The sequence below is a fragment of the Channa argus genome, chromosome 2 (assembly GCF_033026475.1).
Source record: "Channa argus isolate prfri chromosome 2, Channa argus male v1.0, whole genome shotgun sequence".
NCBI lineage: Eukaryota > Metazoa > Chordata > Actinopteri > Anabantiformes > Channidae > Channa > Channa argus.
The window spans coordinates 29,831,805-29,850,523 of NC_090198.1; the positions used below are offsets into that span (position 1 = coordinate 29,831,805).

The 18,719-nt window shown below is 40.9% G+C and overlaps 1 protein-coding gene across 22 annotated transcripts in view; it reads left to right on the top strand.

Moving 5' to 3' along the window:
* ppfia1 (PTPRF interacting protein alpha 1) overlaps positions 1–18,719 on the top strand; it is a 35,224-nt gene that overhangs the window by 14,861 nt on the left and 1,644 nt on the right. For 2 of the 22 annotated variants that reach the window (XM_067491253.1, XM_067491252.1), the window contains exons 6-32: positions 228–329; positions 997–1,230; positions 1,571–1,717; positions 2,349–2,483; positions 3,677–3,718; positions 4,749–4,832; positions 4,949–5,080; positions 5,281–5,343; positions 5,526–5,605; positions 5,692–5,842; positions 6,900–7,123; positions 7,223–7,454; positions 9,980–10,009; positions 10,823–10,947; positions 11,056–11,228; positions 11,339–11,432; positions 11,873–11,884; positions 13,013–13,094; positions 13,201–13,401; positions 13,719–13,781; positions 14,455–14,481; positions 15,669–15,844; positions 16,005–16,102; positions 16,220–16,395; positions 17,265–17,333; positions 17,463–17,631; positions 18,443–18,507. In XM_067491253.1, coding sequence (XP_067347354.1) covers positions 228–329; positions 997–1,230; positions 1,571–1,717; positions 2,349–2,483; positions 3,677–3,718; positions 4,749–4,832; positions 4,949–5,080; positions 5,281–5,343; positions 5,526–5,605; positions 5,692–5,842; positions 6,900–7,123; positions 7,223–7,454; positions 9,980–10,009; positions 10,823–10,947; positions 11,056–11,228; positions 11,339–11,432; positions 11,873–11,884; positions 13,013–13,094; positions 13,201–13,401; positions 13,719–13,781; positions 14,455–14,481; positions 15,669–15,844; positions 16,005–16,102; positions 16,220–16,395; positions 17,265–17,333; positions 17,463–17,631; positions 18,443–18,498 — 3,177 coding nt within the window. In that variant the 3' untranslated portion in view covers positions 18,499–18,507. The remainder of the gene's footprint in view (positions 1–227; positions 330–996; positions 1,231–1,570; positions 1,718–2,348; positions 2,484–3,676; positions 3,719–4,748; positions 4,833–4,948; positions 5,081–5,280; positions 5,344–5,525; positions 5,606–5,691; positions 5,843–6,899; positions 7,124–7,222; positions 7,455–9,979; positions 10,010–10,822; positions 10,948–11,055; positions 11,229–11,338; positions 11,433–11,872; positions 11,885–13,012; positions 13,095–13,200; positions 13,402–13,718; positions 13,782–14,454; positions 14,482–15,668; positions 15,845–16,004; positions 16,103–16,219; positions 16,396–17,264; positions 17,334–17,462; positions 17,632–18,442; positions 18,508–18,719) is intronic. The other 20 variants (XM_067491258.1, XM_067491250.1, XM_067491267.1 and 17 more) reach the window with 17 other exon arrangements.

The window sequence follows — 18,719 nt, forward strand, 5'->3', positions numbered from 1 at the left end:
GCAACCAGAATGGTTGTGCTTTGAACTCAAGGCTCTGGGAGTTTTCTTGGCTGCCAGCTATCCCTCTGTGTGTCTCTGTCCACACACAGTTCTTGCTTTAGTGAAATAAAGAAAACATCAACAATAAAAAGAAGCTGTGGTCTAGTTAGTGGTGACAAGATAATTGAATGTTTTCACCTGCAAATAAATGAGTTGACAACTTGTTAACAAACTGGTGTTTTCACTAGTTGGCTTACCTCAGGGAACAGAACGGCCAGAAAAGAGGTTTGGCAGATGGAACCAGTGAGGTCAACCACAACTCTGAAAACACACCAAGCACTAATGGCAAGGTAAGGTTACTCAGCAGCATATGTAAAATGACATGTGAAAACCAAACAGGAGACATCTGTTCCATTAATTAATAACCCCTTTATCTACAATATGTATGGTATAGTTTATTGTGGAACTGTAGTATGTTGTGATGCCAGAAATGTGGACACACTGGAGGGTCTGGGATGAGGTGTTCATGCAAGTGTTTCTTTTGTCAGTGTGGTTCTCTGACATAAACATCTACAATTTTTTGTTTTGGGAAATGTAATTCAGATGAAAACATAATTAGCCTGATCTCTACATTGCATTAGGGTATTTCTGGCATAGTGTTCAGTGGCACCATATGCCCTTGATCTGGCATATTGTGAATGACTGTGCTATGCCACCTACATACATGCACCGACAAGATAGAATAGACTTTAATGCCATTGCACAATAGGGGGATGCAACAAAAGTACAAGTATTGGAAAAGGTGGAGGAGGCTGGAGACTGTACGGGTCACTGCTGGCATTGTTTTACAGTATGTCTCCACCCAAGATAATACAACTTTGATTAATTGATCAATGCTTGGTGAACAAGAAGTGTAATCTGAATGTGAGGTATTTAAATGCATTGTGTGAGTATTGTTATGAGCATGTGTTCTGCATATCTCACACGCACTTGCTAAAACTTGTAACTGACCAACAGCGGTCGTCAGATGGTTCATTGAGCCAGGAGGAGGAGTCGGGACCTGGGTTCGGGAAGGTTAGTGAGCTTCAGGAAGTGGTGGACCGTCAGACGGCCGATCTGGGTCAGATGAAGGAGCGCATTGCTGCTATGGCCTCACGTGTCAGTGAGCTGGAGGAAGACCTGGACACAGCCCGAAAAGACCTCATTAAATCTGAAGACATGAATACACGGCTACAGAGAGACCTGAGGGAGGTAAGAATGAAAGGGACTATCCACCCCAAAGTTTCTTGAGGTTAGGGCTACGAAGCACTTTATTCAATTAATTACATTTATGCAAAATATGCTTTTTTGAAATAGAACATGATGTATAAATTTACTGAAGCAAAATGGCCAAATGTAGTAAGAGATAATATGCTTATGCTTTTCCAATGTACTGTTTCTCTGTCAAGAGCATCAGAATCTTTTTAGTCAGTAACTATTCACTCCTTTGCATGTGAAGACCCAAAGATCAGAGGAAAAGTTAAGAAAATGAAGGTTAAGACCACGAAAAAAAAAAATTCACAGCAATTTACATAGTTATGTGTGTTTGTAGTCAATGGCACAGAAGGAAGACATGGAGGAGAGGATCACAACCCTGGAAAAGCGCTACCTGGCAGCACAACGGGAGGCTACCTCCGTCCACGACCTCAACGACAAGCTGGAGAATGAAGTGGCCAACAAGGAGGCTCTTTACAGACAAGTAGGTCCTCTGCTCCGAACATTTTAAGAAGCGTCATCGCCAACTAAAGGTGCCTGTATCCGTTTTTCTGTGATTTGTTTCCAAAATTTAGATGATACACTGCAGGATCGAGAAGTTATTTCATTCCACCTACATAACCTGAACATATTCATATATTATTTGAGGAAAAACATTGAATCCTTGTACTGACTTTGGTGTTAGAGCCTCAGTCATCTGCCAGCAGGAATCGCCTGCAGTTCTCTTTGGCAGTTTTACCAAAGAGAACTGCTAATGAATTCTTTCTGTATTCACATCCTAACCAGCACAGCAGGCACTGAATGGGCAGCCCAGAGACAGTGGCTTGTTTCTTTAAATGTACTCACTGAGATGGAGATGTCTGTCTTCTTTTATTGGGGGGGGGGTTGTCAGTCTTTGTGTCATTATGAAAGCTTTCTTCCTCACTTCCTGCCCACACCACCCTAACCCATTCCATCTCTGTGTCTCCCTTTGTCTCCCCCTTTTTAATTTCTGTGACCTGCACTCTTTTCTTCATGCCACTCATTTCACCTTGTGGACCTGAAAGAAAACTATGAGTCCATGAGTCTTTCACATGATTGATGATGACCGTTTGCTTTTGGTATGTGTGTTGTAGACCGAGGAGAGAAACCGACAACTCCAGGAGAAACTGGAGCTCGCTGAGCAGAAGCTGCAGCAGACTCTTCGCAAGGCAGAAACTCTGCCTGAGGTGGAAGCAGAATTAGCCCAAAGGGTAGCTGCTCTTACAAAGGTATCAGCACCTTTTTACGACCCACGTACCTTTTCAAACCACCTTTTTCCTCCCTGTCATCATTTAATGTTCTATAGAAAGTTGTGGACAAGAGTTGTGGAAACTAGACTAAATGAAACTAACTCAAAAGAAATACAAATTGACTAACTGTCTCTTTACTTCTAATTAGCTAACAGCTAATCACTGGCACCAGCACACATCGCTTAACCAGTATTTAAGTTGTCATAACGAGCAGCTCAGAGTGGAAGCCACTGAGGAAGCCATTATTTATGTTACTCTAAATATCCACAGGGACCTATTTTTAGAAAGTTGGCTCATGCTTCTCCATTTATAGTTGGAGCCTTTTGTCTTGGACAACACTTAACGTTGCTGAATAAGCAGTGCAACTTATCACCTTATTAGTGTTGGATCTGGCTTACAGTACCTTTCCAGAATTATGGCTTGGGACTCATATAACCATATTCTTTTCTGAGTGTGTAGTTATAGAGGAAGTATGTGCTTATTTTTCTGTCAGGGAAGCAATGCAATTGTGGTTTGTTTTGCCTTGTTTATTTTAAGTATTCTACTTTTATCATGCTACTATCTTCATCTTAACTTTTTATTTTCTGTAGAAGAAAATTATTTTATACCTGTTAAAAAATAAATAAATTTCAGAAAATGTGCTGCCTCCCCCCTTCTCACTGATCAGTCTCTCACATAGCCACCTATTTCCTTTCTACATTTTTAATGACTACTCATTCCCTCTTTGGTCTAAGCCATACATTTGTCAAATGGTTGTGAGACCGACTAAGGCTATAAGATCCGATCTCTTTACTATTGCCTCTTTGCAGTTTCAAGACATCAGCATATAGGATGCTTGCTTTTCTCCAACCTGTCATACTTGTATGAAATGTATGGGACAAAAGTAAAAACATTCCGTTCTCAATTGCTCAGTTTAATTCGACACCTCTTTAGTGTTAATTCCTACATAACACCACATGCCATATGTTTGTGTGCCAGTGTAATCTGTCGTTACGTCCACAAGTAAAAGCAGTGTTTTGTCTTTACCTGTCCTTTTCCACCATGCTTTATTGTGCTTAAGCTCACATTGAATGTATACCGTTTTCTCCTCTTTCTTGTTTCTTTCTGTCACACTCTGTATTTGTGTGGACATCCATCATGGTGTCCCCACCACCTCCTTGGCAAACACCTAGTGTGTTCTGTGTGGCTCTAAAGGTGCTCAGATTCAGAAGAAGGTAGACCAGCTTAGCTCACAGAGCTTCTCCTGTCATCCTGGATACTTCAAAACTCAGTTTTGCTCTGCTTCTGAACTTAACCAGGCCAACACATAATTTTAGTATTTCCAGAACATTTCCAGATACATTTTATATATTTCTATATTTCCATAAACGGTTCCAGAACTACTCACATTAAAATAATGCATTAATAATGATTCAATATCTAAACAACATGCCTGGTTAAGTGCAGTTCCATTCCAAATTTCTAAATGTTGCGGTAGTTTAAGCCTGAAATCTGGTCCCCTGTCGCCTATGCGTTTGTGTTTTGTGTTTCGGTGAGCTGTGTTGCTGTATCGTTCAGGCTGGTAGCTCTCCCTCTTTTTTTTTTAATTTTTATCTCTAACGCAGAAAACCCTCATGTTGGCGTTACGTAAACAGGAAGTACCAACTTATTTGCTCAAAGCCTTGTGGTGACCCTACCCAATAGAGCTGCTAGAAAACTGGAACAAGCTGGCTTGGAGAAAAATCTTTACCAGGCTCTTGACTTTGAAATAAATAAGAGCAAATTGACTGATACTACACTGGGTATATATTTTAGCATCCTAACGAACCGCTGCTGCATTTATAATTAGTGTCATTATTACTTAGTCAGATGTGGAACCTTGATCAAATGCTTGCCTATCTTATTTTTGATACCTGTTTGGGGAAGTATTTGCTGCTGTATTTATCTCTCACTGGGTGTACTGCTTTACTGTTCTCTTAATGCAACTGGTGCATGGTTTTGCTTTTTCTTTTTTTTTCTTGGATTTGCATTATGCAGCTACATGCTTAACAGGGTGTTGACATGGGTGACTCCATCCTTTGGAAGTGCTCAAGATTTGTCTTCTGAATCACAAACGAGCCTAAATTTTACTGGGGAATTTTCCCAGCCATGGGCTTCTTGGATGGATTAAACTCTGCAAAGGGGGTTAGTGCCTAGCTATAAAGGCACTCATTCTTTTACAAGGTTTGAATATACTGATATATATATACTGTCCCATGTGTTCAGGCAGAAGAACGTCATGGCAATGTTGAAGAGAGATTGAGGCAGCTGGAGGCTCAGCTGGAGGAGAAGAACCAGGAACTGCTAAGGGTGAGAAGAAAGGGGGGAAAGTGTCATTACAAAAGGGCTTTTCTCTCATTTCTGATGTTTTTGAAACCTCTGCACATGTGCATCTTTTAAAATTGGCTGTTGACATGTTTGTAAAGGCACGGCAGCGAGAGAAAATGAATGAGGAGCACAACAAGCGTCTATCTGAAACAGTGGACAAGCTTCTCTCGGAGTCGAATGAGAGACTTCAACTTCACCTCAAAGAGAGGATGTCTGCTCTGGAGGATAAGGTGAATAATACAATAACATGTTTACTGGTGTATTGATCATATACAGTTGAAATTGAATTAAATCCGTGAGATGAGCAGAAAGTCAGGTCTGAGGACACTTGATTCTTATCCATACAAATATTTGTTGATCCTTACTGGTTGGTAATGGCATCGGTCATTGTCCATGGAAATATTGGAAATATGTTTTTGTCTCTTTTTAGAATGCCCTGATAAGAGAACTGGAGCACACCAAGAAATTGATTGAGGACTCTCACCATGAAAAGGTGAGAGGTGGTTTCAAAGCCAATTCTTCCCTTTACCTGAGTTATTTTGTACGGTAATTCTGGCCTCTTCTGTGTTTTTAATACTGTTAATAGAGTAGAAGTGATGGCTTATTCTTTCAGGTTTTCAGAGGTTAGTTTACCACATGACAGTGATGTCTGTCTTTTTTTTTTTTTTTTTCCAGGAACAACTTCTGATCCAAATTGAGACTATGAGGGCAGAGAACGAGCACGGTAGGAGCCGGAGCAACTCCTTACTACACGGGTAAGCTGGTTGCATAGTAGAGTTCATTATTTTAACTTCTTATCCCTTAAGAACCTTTTCTGATTGTGTTTCTATGTGTTTTCCAGTCGCTCTCAGCTGGGTAGCACGCCAGATTTTAGATATCCAGTGTCAGCTTCATCAATGATGGACAGTAACTCGGACCATTATGGTAGTGCTCTGGTGCTGAGACGGCCTCAGAAGGGACGATTGGCAGCTCTTCGGGACGAGCCGTCCAAGGTGATCTCCCAGTCCATCTGCTCTTACTAACAGACAAATGTCATAAAAATAATGGGAGCTAGATTAATTGTGAGCGTTATATTTTTTCTATTTATTTTGAAGAAATGCCCCAGGAAAATGTCCAATAGGGTCTTTGATCCTCTCGGTTAAGAATCCATCTTTGTTTCCTCACTAGAGTCACTAGTTGTGTTCTATGCAAACATGTCAACGAGTCTTTGCTGTATAAAAACAGACTATCTAATCAAATGAGAAGTTCTATGTCCAGTTTGCGTATCTGCACCAGGAGATTGAGATTTTATAATTATAATATTCGCTATAATTTGAATCAGAAAAATGTACGATTTTCCTTTCTTTCCCATTTGACTTAAAACAACAATACCTGAAGAACTGTGTTTTTAGACATGTTTTGTTTCATAGTAGCATAGTAAAATGTGCCCTTTTCCTTCCTTGCTTCCTCTCTGGACATCAGCCACATGTAAGTCATTGTAGTAGAAATAATGGTGACTCTCACTTGTCTGTGGTGCCTTAACAACCAAGACCTACAGACTGGGACAAATTGTTGATACCCTTCCAAACCTTTGCTCTTATTATTTGTTGATTTCAAGTTATTTGAGAGAAATGTGTAGGTTTAAGAAATACAAGAAATAAAATTGTGTTTGTTATTAAATGTTTATTTTTGATTCAAAAAAATCTTTGGAATAAATCAACAAAGGCCACACAAAATAGCAGATTGACTACTTTTCATAACTCGCATAAGCTAAAGGACTTGATTAGTGTCACACATTTTTAATGTAATGTAATAACAAACATCAAGTTTTCCAAGTCCAATTTAAACTGTTGGACTTTGCCAGTTTAAAATTATTTCAGAAGATTGCAAATTTCTTTTTCTTGTTTTCATGGAAGGGTCTGAACAATTTTGACCATATCAAAAGTATCTAGCTAACCATTTATTTCTACATTGCTTCTGTTTCTTTCATGTACCTACATCACCCTTTTCTGCTTTGTTTTCCTTAATTTCCTCTCTATTCATTTTTGAATATCATATACATGAATCCAGGTGCAGACTTTGAATGAGCAGGAGTGGGAGCGCATGCAGCAGGCCAACGTTCTGGCAAATGTGGCCCAGGCTTTTGAGAGTGACATGGACGCCTCAGACCTAGAGGAAGACAGAGAGACAGTTTTCAGCTCTGTGGACCTGCTGTCCCCTGGTGGCCAGGCCGACGCACAGACTCTTGCCCTAATGCTGCAGGAGCAGTTGGATGCTATCAACAATGAAATCAGGTACAAAACATGTTCCTTCCAGTTGCCCCAAAGTTTTCAGGAGTCATATCTAAATTCATATAAACCTCTTAACCTCTTCTCTCTCTTCTTTTCCTGCAGAATGATCCAGGAGGAGAAGGACAGCACAGCCATTCGGGCAGAGGAGATTGAGTGCAGAGTAGGCAGCGGTGACAGCCTTGGAGGACGTTTCCGCTCTATGAGCTCCATCCCTCCATCACTGTGTGCAGGCTCATCGTTGGGTGGCTCTCCCCCGGGCTCTGGCCACTCCACCCCCAGACGCATTCCCCGTAGCCCCAACAGAGAGCTAGACCGCATGGGTGTCATGACCTTGGTAACACTTCCTTTACTTTCACACGTACATTAAACGTCCATTTTAAAACTCCTAATTCTGGCACCCTACGACACAAAAATTCTTTAATCTTTAATTATAGCTGATGACGTACAACCTTCGTTTCGCAAACTTTTTTCATTTTAGTGTTATGTTGTTGCCTTTTTCTAGTGCAAGTCTAACAGTATGTTTGTCTGTATACAATTGATACTGTTTTTTTGTTTCTGTGTTGAGTTTATTTTAATGCTAAACTCCTCATTTTTTTGTGTGCTAGTATTTTGTGTGCATGTTTGACACTATGTAACCTTCCATATATGTAACTGCCCCCTGCCTGTAGCAGTATTGCTATGATCCCTACATCACCCAGAGCTCCCTCTCCCAGCAGACCGTAACTTACCTGCCCTATGGTGCAACTGGCTTCAGTCCCCCCCCTCAAGCCTATAATTATGAGCCATACTTTCAGGTACTTGGGTATTTCTCCACAGCTTCCTTCCTTCCCTCATCTGGATGGGTGCAGTCCTCTACTTCCTGTCTTTTCTGTTCTTTTCAACATCTTCAAAAAGATGGAGAATAATTGTGATGACGCACGGTATTTGTCATGCAGGAATAGTCTGGTTATGGCATCAGCAGCAAGGCGTTTCTCAATCAGGGTATTTTGTGTCCGTAAAAGGAGTTAGACTTTCAGTTCAACAGACTGGTCATTTATAATCATCAATCAGCAATTTCAACAGATCACACATTTATTCAGTAAATGATTAAAGATGGATTCTTACAAGGGTACTTAAGTAAATCGGCAGCATTGTGAGACAGATGCACTTTTCACACATATATAGATACATTATGCGAATTCATAACGATAAGATGTCTGGGATAAAAGATAAAATTAGGTCATAGAAACATTGTCTCGATCAGGTTGTTCGATCTCTTGTGAGAGTGGATTAATGCCAAAAAATAAAACTACAGGTGAGCTCTTGTGTATCTTGTCTGGTGCAGGTGTAGTATTTCTTTGTGAAACATTTCAGTTTGTTTTAGGATATAGCTTGTGCACCAAATTTGTCACTTCAGCTTGAACATATTTCTGGTTTGGATTTTCTGTGGTAGACCATCACATCTGTCTGTAAAGCATCAGTGAAACTAGCCAGAATGTCACAATTCCTAAATAAGAAAACACTGGAAAAACAGAACCATATTGGGTGAAATTAATTGTTTAGCTTGCCCTTCAATTTCCCCTTCCTGTTTCCTTTTTATAGCTCTCTAATCTCTTCCTTTCCCTGGCCTCACTGTGATAAGTTAAAATTAGAAAAGGAAATTAGTGATTCGGTTTTTTGCTCTTGGTGGCAAGAGATACTCCTATAGAAATGTGGAAACCAGTTGGCCTGTGAAAAATGCACAGGGGAAATAAATCTGGGAAAATATGACCAGAACAGCTCTGGTTCACAAAATCGGGTGCAGGGGTCGACATTACCACATTGGGCAAGTGAAAAATAAATTTGACTCTCTACAATGATTCATGAATGTCACCCCACCACAAATTGGGTAAAATCGTTTTTCTCACCCACAGTGTGTATTATCTTAAAGTGTCCTCGATCTCTCTGCTGTCCTGCCCCTTTTTGCTAACTTCAGCGTTACTTCATTAAACAATAATAATGTGGATTCTTACTATAGATTAAGCGTTCACCCGGTTTTGTCATTGTAATGTAACTTACATCAACTTTCTGAAGAATCATCGTCTCCTTCAACAAATTTTACAGACATGAGCTGCTGCTGCCAGTCACATTTATACTGTGTGAATTTGGCAAATTGTCTGTGTTGTTAACAAAATGTAGAAAATATTACGGAGGTTAGTGCTGATTGATGCTATTTCTGGTTAAAACAGAGCTGAAAGGTGCATCAATGAACACAGACACCATAAACCTCTCCCCCCTGAAATACATAACTGCTGCAGTTTAGCGTGCACCTCCACAGCTGCACACTCAACTCACCACTGCTACCTTATAGTCGATTCCTTCCCCAAACTGTCAACAAAACATAACTTCCTGAACAACTGGTTGTGCAAACTCATGTGATGTGATGTCATTGAAGACATTATCAAGGATTTGATTTCCCTGAAACATTATTCCCAGTGTAAAGGTCTGATGTGATGAATTACCTTGAGCTAGGCTGCATCCATCCTACCATCCTAACCTTCAGCGTGGTGCTTTTGCAGTGTCTTCTTCTTGGGTCCTCCAGCAGATTTTTGCTTTCCAGAGTCTTTACTGCACTATTTATCTGACCATTTCTCTGGTTCTCCACTGTGTGTGTGTGTGTGTGTGTGTGTGTGTGTGTGTGTGTGTGTGTGTGTGTGTGTGTGTGTGTGTGTGTGTGTGTGTGTGTGTGTGTGTGTGTGTGTGTCAGTGTTAAATAGGTAAATGTGTGTCTTGTTCTGATTTCCTGCTCTTTTGGGTTTGTGCATGGCTTGGTTCCACTGCTGGTCTGTTGTGTCTCACTAACTGCGTTTCTCCTCTCTCCTTTTTTTGATCATGCTTCAGCCTAGTGACCTGCGCAAGCACCGCAGGAAGGTAATCTTAGAGACCTGCTGTTCTGAGCTCTTGTCAGCTACTTGCCTTTTACCCCTACTCTCCTGATCTCCCAGCTCCAGACCCACAAGTGTAATTCACAATGTTCAGTTGTTGTTGTTTTTTTCTCCATCTCATTTCGTAATTCACCATCTAGTATAAAAGTATACTCGTGCTCAGACTTGCATGCCCACACATAAAGAGATTATTTTGTTAGAGCTTCCTGTTGTGATTGCCAACAGACCCTTTGTGGTTAGGTGACTATTCTGAAATATGTTGCTAAAATTACACTGTTGGTAGCAAAAGTGCAGGCATCTGCCTTAATGGTCCCTTTGAGCACAGACAGCTTATTAATTCTGCTGGATTGTTTGTGTTTTACAAAACCTTGGCCCAAGACAGTGTCCTGTAAGGAAATAATAAAACACATGCAGGCATTGATTGATCTGCAGTTGTTGGCCAGTCTAAGACCGTAAAAAGCAAAATCTATAGACTCTTTTCTTGACATTTATCATTTTAAGTTAAGTAGCTAGAGGTAAAATCTCATCATGAAACTAAACCAAGAGGTCAGTTCAGTGTCTTGTTGGAGATGTGATCACTGTATACACATTTACCCCAAATGAACATGTTTACAGAGAGAGAGGGCAAAGATCAATACTTTGGGTTTAAAAATAGCTATTGCATGATTAAAATATTACAGATTAAATGGATAATCAGTAGTTTTTTCCACTGATTGGTTGTGTGTCATCATCTTGGTCAGTGCAGAGCACAATCCACATTGATCCGTCTCACCAATATGCATTTATCCCGTTCATGCAGTCGGCTCAGGATGACAAGGCCACTATCCGATGTGAGACTTCACCACCGACCACTCCACGCTCCATGCGCCTGAACAGAGATGCAGGACATGCTGCCAGCCAGGAAGACATTAGAGACATTCGTGGGTAAGAAATGAACAAACCGTACACTTTTCCTGGCCTGCTTGTTGTATCGTGTCCACGTTCCTCGCTTTTTATTCTTCCTCTGTCTAATGCTACCTCTTGCTCCTTCAGTCTGGCTGGTCTGCAGGACGGCCAAGGTAGTAACCCCAGCAGTAGTAATAGCAGCCAGGACTCCCTCAACAAAGCAGCCAAGAAGAAGAGCATCAAGTCTTCCATTGGACGCCTGTTTGGAAAGAAGGAGAAGGGCCGACCCAGCATTCCCGGCAAGGACTCACCTAGCCAAGGTCAGAACCAAACAGGGTTTTTATCTCAATGCAGCTCTTATTTATTTAAATATCCTGTGTATTTCTGAATTTATCTGAGCTCTGAACATGGTGTTTGTTTGTGCTCCTAGCTGGCACTCCTGAGGCAGAGAGCTCTCCCAAAGATGGCCTAGGAATGGGCACGCTGGGAGGCCCTGCGGAGAAGAACAGGAAGCTGCAGAAAAAGTAGGTGTCAGAAAAAGTTCTCCCAGCCTCCAAAATAAATGTAGCCAGAGAACAAACATAAAAAAACGTATAAGATGGCACATTTAACCTACACTACAGTACAGTACGTTGTTAATCTAGAAAAAGCTTATGAACGTTATTCTGGGCTTATTGCTCCTTCTACAGTCCAGGGCTGGTTCACACAATCACTCCCCGCCACCTGGCCTGCGCTCACCCTTATCAGCTCATCATCCTTTCATTTCACACCCAATCATTTCTATTGCAGTCATCATCCCTTTATGTTTTTATGTTTTGTCCTTCTATTTTTGTGCTGACATTACAAACGCCATAAATATTGTTTTGCTTCCATGTAGCTCGTACTTACACACAGACTCATTCTTTCTTTGTTTTGCCAACCTCCCTCTTCTTTTTTTATCATTCTCTTCTCATTCCATGTGTAGTCCAAAGACAGGGTGAGTAGATTCATATTGCTTTTTCTTTGCCTTATCTTCTTCCCGCACTTGGCGTCACACTGACCTCACCAGTAACACTAAGGACCCCAAACCACTGTCCCTCTGAGTGTTTGATGGCTTTTCCATGCTGCTCTTTACCCTGCTTTCCACAGAGGAGCTTAACTAACAGGAATGTGTGTGCGCTGAGTTTTAATGGGTGACAAATTTTCCTCTCACAAATTTCCTATTGGAGTATGAAGTCATGCACTACAACTACAGGAATAATAATAAATGGAATGCTTATACGAATAATAGCCTATAGTTTGAGTGTTGTTCTCCTTTAATAAAGAAATATATCATACACTGTGGCAGGATCATTGTCTTGCTGTTAATATCCTGAGAATTTAAATGATAAATGTGCTTTTGGACATGATCTGTTTTTTACAATGGCAGCTATTCTAAAAATAGTGGTTGTGCTTTGTGTCACACTCCCATCTAGTGGCCACTAAATTACTTCATTTCATGGCCTCGGTTAATTTGAATGACTTTCACACAACCTAAATCAGATAGATTGTCTACTAATGACATTGTTTCCTGGTGACAAATTGAGAATGTGCATGAGTGAATGATATTAGAAAAAAACATTGCATAAGTTTCTCTGTCCTAAAAAAAAACTGCCCTCTGTGCATGTTATATTATCCCCCTGCAGTTGTAGAGGAATGTGTATGTACTAAGTGGACTCTCGAAACCCGCGTTCTGGGAGAAATCTGACTAATGGCATTCCTCACATCTGAAGCCCTGACTGAGACACCCAGTCATTTCCCAGGTCCATCTCGTTGAGGGTGTGCAGTCATGGTGGAGGTTTTGACATTTATGGTCATTATGGGCCACTGTTTTGTTAATACTTTTAAATGCTGACCATCTGTTGAATGTATGAGTATGTCTCTGTTTGACTTCCCCTGGGTTTCATTTTCTAAGTTTTTCTCTCAAACTCCTGCTCTCTATCTTTAATGTGCATGTCAGTGGACATCTTTGGGTTTATGTTCATGTTGTGTTTAAAGGTTTATTTGAACAAATGTTTCCTCCGGTCTCTGACTTTGGTTGCGTGACTATGCGTATATTGTCTTTAATAAATATTCTGTGTCTCAGGCATGAATTACTAGAAGAGGCTCGCAGGCAGGGCCTTCCATTCGCCCAGTGGGATGGACCAACTGTTGTCGTTTGGCTGGAGGTATGCAGTTAATTTGAAAACTATCCAAACCAATAATAAGTCTGTAAGGATTTTTTTTTTTACTTGAACTGATATCATTGTCACTCATCTGTCCCCTTCTGGCCAGCTGTGGGTGGGCATGCCAGCCTGGTATGTGGCTGCATGTCGTGCCAATGTAAAGAGTGGAGCCATTATGTCGGCACTGTCAGACACAGAGATCCAAAGGGAGATTGGAATCAGCAACCCGTTACATCGCCTGAAACTTCGCCTGGCCATCCAGGAGATCATGTCTCTCACCAGCCCTTCTGCTCCACCCACCTCAAGAACGGTGTGTTGGTTGAACATGTCGACAAAAACACACATACAAGATACACTCTCATACCTTACTGTGATCTTAACAGATGATGCTGCTGTTTTAAAGACTTGATGACACCTTTGAGCTTTCTCTGCAATAACATTTTAACCACTTTACGTGCTAATGATGGAATCTACCTAGTTCTGATTTTAGCTTCATTCTTTTGCTAACAATGACAACAAATCAACAAAAACATCTTGATGTTCTCTCCATCCTGCTCTTTCTGCCCTTCATTACTCTGCCCTCTTTACACGTCTGTCACTCGTGATTGTGGGGTGTCAAATGATCAGACCACAGGAAACGTTTGGGTCACTCATGAAGAAATGGAAAGTTTGGCAGCCACACCTCCCACGGTTAGTCCACTTTGATCGGCTGGAACACTGGGGGTTTGTCACATCTGTAGATGAGGCTCGTTCCAAGTTGCCTTAAGGACAACCAGACCTCATTTGCACCTATTAATGTCTGACATGTAGTAGTTGTTCACTCCATTCTTAATGTACAGTAAATTACTTCATTACACAGTTGCTGACTTTGTGGAGACTTACAAGGCAGCTTGGAACACAGCTTTCTAGTTTGTGTTTTTTCTTGCCTCCTACTCGATGTCTTTATGCGTGTTTCTTTCCATCTTGTACATCTACTGTAAGCGTGGTCGACCTTCACATTAGCTAGTGTTTTTTGTGTGTGTTTGTGTTAGTGGTGTGTAGTTGATTAGAAGAAATCTAGCTGCTCAGACTGCTGCAGTTAATGTTCTGAAGATTTTTGATTCGTTGTTGATAATAAAAGATAAAATTGCATAATGGTATGTTTCCTAATAGAACTTTTATTTCATATCACCCACTCCTGCAATGTGTATTTTTGCCAACTCTTTAATTTCCTGTTTGATGTCTTCCTATTAACGTGTCTTGCTCGTTGTTCTGTTGAAGTATTTTTTTCACATTTAGCTGCTCTAACCCAGCACTGTGGCCTCACTAACCCCTTGCCTGTGTTTTCTTCTCACCACGCTCACTCTAACCATGCTAACACCAGGAGGATGACGAGGGTAGCTGGGCCCAGGTTTGCACACAAGCCCCAAAAATCCCTCCTCTGCTCACCTTGATCCTACTATTCACACCATCCTTTACTCAACGTTCTTTTGTTTTTAAATGTCTCTGAGAGGAGATCCCACAGTTTTCCCTCTGTTTTTATTTGCATATCCTGTTTTTATTAGTTTTATAATTGTGCAATTTTATACCATCAAATAGTAATTGCAAGTAGACTCCTGAAGTACGAAAAGGCCCTTTTTCTTGAAGCAAAACTGAGCTATAATAGTATTTAGTACTTAGTGCAAACCATCCCCTGCAAATAACCCCAGAACATAAGGTTGGATGCTGATTAGAACAACCAATTGTAAGCTGAAATGTAAATAGAGGTCAACTATGCAAATATTGATCCAAATAATTTCAAAATAATTTTCCAATATGGTTTAACGCTGAATAATTACATTAACCAAAACTATATAAAAAAGTTATTTGTTAATCATACTTCATATTTAATTAAAACATTTGCTTGGTTTCTAGCAACAACTCAGTGGTGTCATCTACTATTGCGGTGATGAGATTTCAGAAGGAAATATGTGATGACTGGTTTGTCATCACAGATTGTGCCACATGTGGTTATTCTGCAGTGAGTCAGTTTTCCTGTGTAGAAACCACAAAGATGAAGATTAGAGTTCATCATAAGCCACTGAGATACTGAGATAGTATGTTACTCACATGGTAAAACCTGGAACATTGCAGTACAGTTCTGTCATCACTGATTCATTATGCACAAGGGCCAATTCCTCAGCAGCAGTAGGTCACTTGCTTTATTCACATTTATTGATGATTAAATATAAATTAAGTTGGTACCTTAGTCTGCAAATTAGAACACCTGCTAACCAGGGCCTCACTTCCACTTACCCAACCCTCTTCTTCATCTAAACACGCCTCGAATGACGGATATAATTTAACATTATTTACTAAGCCTTTTGAGTAGATGCCAGAAACATTTGTGGCTTGATTGATTGTTGGCAGACATTTAAAAGGAAGGGCAAGGCCGACACATTTTATAATCTACTATAAAGACACTTTTTATGGCACAAGTTCCTGTATAAAATAAAATATCTTTTTATATATATTCTTATACATATTATCACTTTGCATTGTACTTTGTAACACACTCGCTAACAGTCACCCAGTAAGCCCTCTCTCCTCATCTTGCAGACACTGGCATATGGAGACATGAACCACGAGTGGATAGGTAATGAGTGGCTACCCAGTCTGGGCTTGCCACAGTACCGCTCCTACTTCATGGAGTCCCTGGTGGATGCCCGCATGCTTGACCACCTCACCAAGAAGGATCTTAGAGGACAGCTAAAAATGGTGGACAGCTTTCACAGGTAAAATAGGACGTAGGATACATTTTGTTTTGGTTTTTTTTTTTGTTTTTTTTTGTTTTTTGCGGGTTGGAGTCCACTGACGATTAATAGCTTGGATGTAAATGGGAAATACAAAAATGCTGGTTAATACTAAATAACTGACTGTGTATCTCTGCTATAGGAATAGTTTTCAGTGCGGAGTGATGTGTCTGAGGAGGCTCAACTACGACAGAAAGGATCTGGAGAGGAGGAGGGAAGAGACCCAGCTGGAGTTTAAAGGTAACCCTGCTAATTAGTTTGCACAGCTAGATGGTGGAGATTCAATAATACATACTCACCCACTGTCTTTTTTGAGTTGCACTCGAGCCTCTCAAGCTTTTGTCACTTTTATTTCAGATGTACTCGTATGGAGTAACGAGCGTGTGATCAGCTGGGTTCAGGCCATTGGACTGAAAGAGTACAGTGGAAACCTCTACGAGAGTGGAGTCCACGGAGCACTGATTGCCCTCGATGAATCGTTTGATCACAACGCTCTAGCTCTACTGCTGCAGATCCCTACACAGAACACACAGGTACACACACACACACACACACACTCGCCTCATACCGAGCAGGATGGCTCACAGGGGGTGTGAAGTTCAAATGACCAATATGCATTGCGGGATTAAAGCAGCTCAAGAATGTGACCAAGGTGACCAGTTCTGATGCTTAACCTGACCCCAGTCTAGAACCTATCGATTTGCCTGCCTACTCCCAGTCTCGAGGTCATGAGCATTCTCTACAGTCTGCCTCATTCTCTCGCAGTTTCTCATGTCAACCCATTTGATGCTGCACGAAACTGAATTATTGACTGAATTAATGTTGAACTTGACCTTTGAAACAAGTTGTAAATGTGCAAAACTAGAATGAGCACATCACAGTTCAGCTGCTATCACTGTGTTGAAAATGATGTATATCTGACATTTGTTTATGCCACGTTAAACATCAAGGTGTTGGTACCTGCGTAAAATGAACACTGGAGCCCCTTTTAGGGGGCATTTTCTTTAGTTGAGTGTAAATATAGGTATTACCACAAATGCAGCATGTTTTCTGTCTAAAAACATTAGTTTGCAGCTAATATGGCTTTAGTCATGTTAATTGTCATGTGAAGTGAATGTTTAGCATAGTCTGGAGTTGATTGTTTTGGTTTGTTTGTTTGTCTGGATAACTTTCCCTGTGCAAAGTTGAGATTATATCCATAAACTGTAAATACAGCAAACACTTACACACACATTTTTAAACTAATAATAATTTATTAGACAAGTTAAAAATTGGAGGATCCTGTATTGATCCATGGGGTGCTGTGGCTATTTCATCTAAAGAGGGTTTAATTATATTACATTTCTGTTAATCAGATCACTTACATTTCCCCCAAATTTCCTCTTTTTGTCTCCTTTTCTAGGCCAGAACAACTCTTGAGCGTGAGTACAACAGTCTGCTGGCCATAGGCACAGACAGGAGAATGGAGGAGGTGAATAGTGACACAAAAATTTGTGTCAGTGTGTTGCAAGTTTGTAATAAGAACTAATGTGAAAATGACTTCCTCTAAATCCCTCCACTCTCTTTTTTTTTCCCTTTTTCTCTACCGGCTTTCTTCTAGGATGACGATAAAAACTTTCGCCGAGCTCCCTCATGGCGGAAGAAGTTCCGACCCAAAGACATGAGGGGAATGTCCTTGGGTGCGTCAGACACCCTTCCTGCCAACTTTCGAGTGACCAGTAGCACCGTGGCGTCTCCTTCCACGCAGCCAAAGAGGAGCCCGATGGATGGTAAGCAGAAGGAAATGTGTGTGCATGTTTGTGTGTGATATGCTCTGTCACTGCTATGACTCACACAAGTAGAACATCTCTAATGGAGCTCAGAGTAATGATGTCACACACTCCCAGAATTCATCAGTCAAATGACAACGCTGCCATTTTAGCAGGAGTAATGACACTTGATTGATTAACCTTTTAACACAAAATTTGATGACACAGCTGTGATATGTTCAATCAAAGGGAGAGTGGATGAGGATTATAAAGGCATCATAACAAGTATTGGGTGTTGCCTTTTCAAGAGTTATTCTGCAGTTTTTTTATTAAATATGTGTTAGACTACCTGTAGTGGTCTATGAAGATTCATAAAGTACCATGAGAGCTTGGCTGAGTGTTGTAAATTGGCTTTAGATGTAAAAAACATGGATTTCTTTATATCAGCATCTCTGTCACTGTGACTCCAATGAGTGGTGAACTAACTTAGCTCAAGCTCCAGCTACAGGTCTGTATTGTGGCTGTTTCAGTCACTGTAAAAACACTCCACGGGTTTAAATGGAGCAGCGTTCAGTGTATTTGGAATTAAAGTGTGCAGTGAACTCTAACAACTTGGAAATCCCTACTTTCACCACACATGTAAATGCTATCACCATATACTCCTGCCATCATGACTGCATACGTCACGTGATGTCTGGAGCTCTTGCCACTCTGAACCAGCTATGACTCTTTCTGTACTCTCAATTCTTCTTGAATGGCTTTGCTGCTTCGGTTCTGATGCTGTGACTAACGGCATGTCTTTGCATGGGATTCTGCCAACATGGAAACACAGGAAGTCAGTCTATACAGAGGCTGGACACTGCCACAGTCAGGACCTACTCTTGTTAACATACAACGGTAAGATCACACGCACACCTGTCTCTTATACGGCTTTTTCCTTGCTGCACAAATGCTCCACTGTCTTTCTCAAGCAGAAAGCAGCTTTTTCGAACCGAGATACTCTGCTTTAATAACGCACGTTTTACGCCTCCCCTCTCTTTCCCTCTGTGTCTCACCACACACCTACCCCACCCACTCCCCGGCTTCTGTCCTGCCTCCTCTCTTATGTC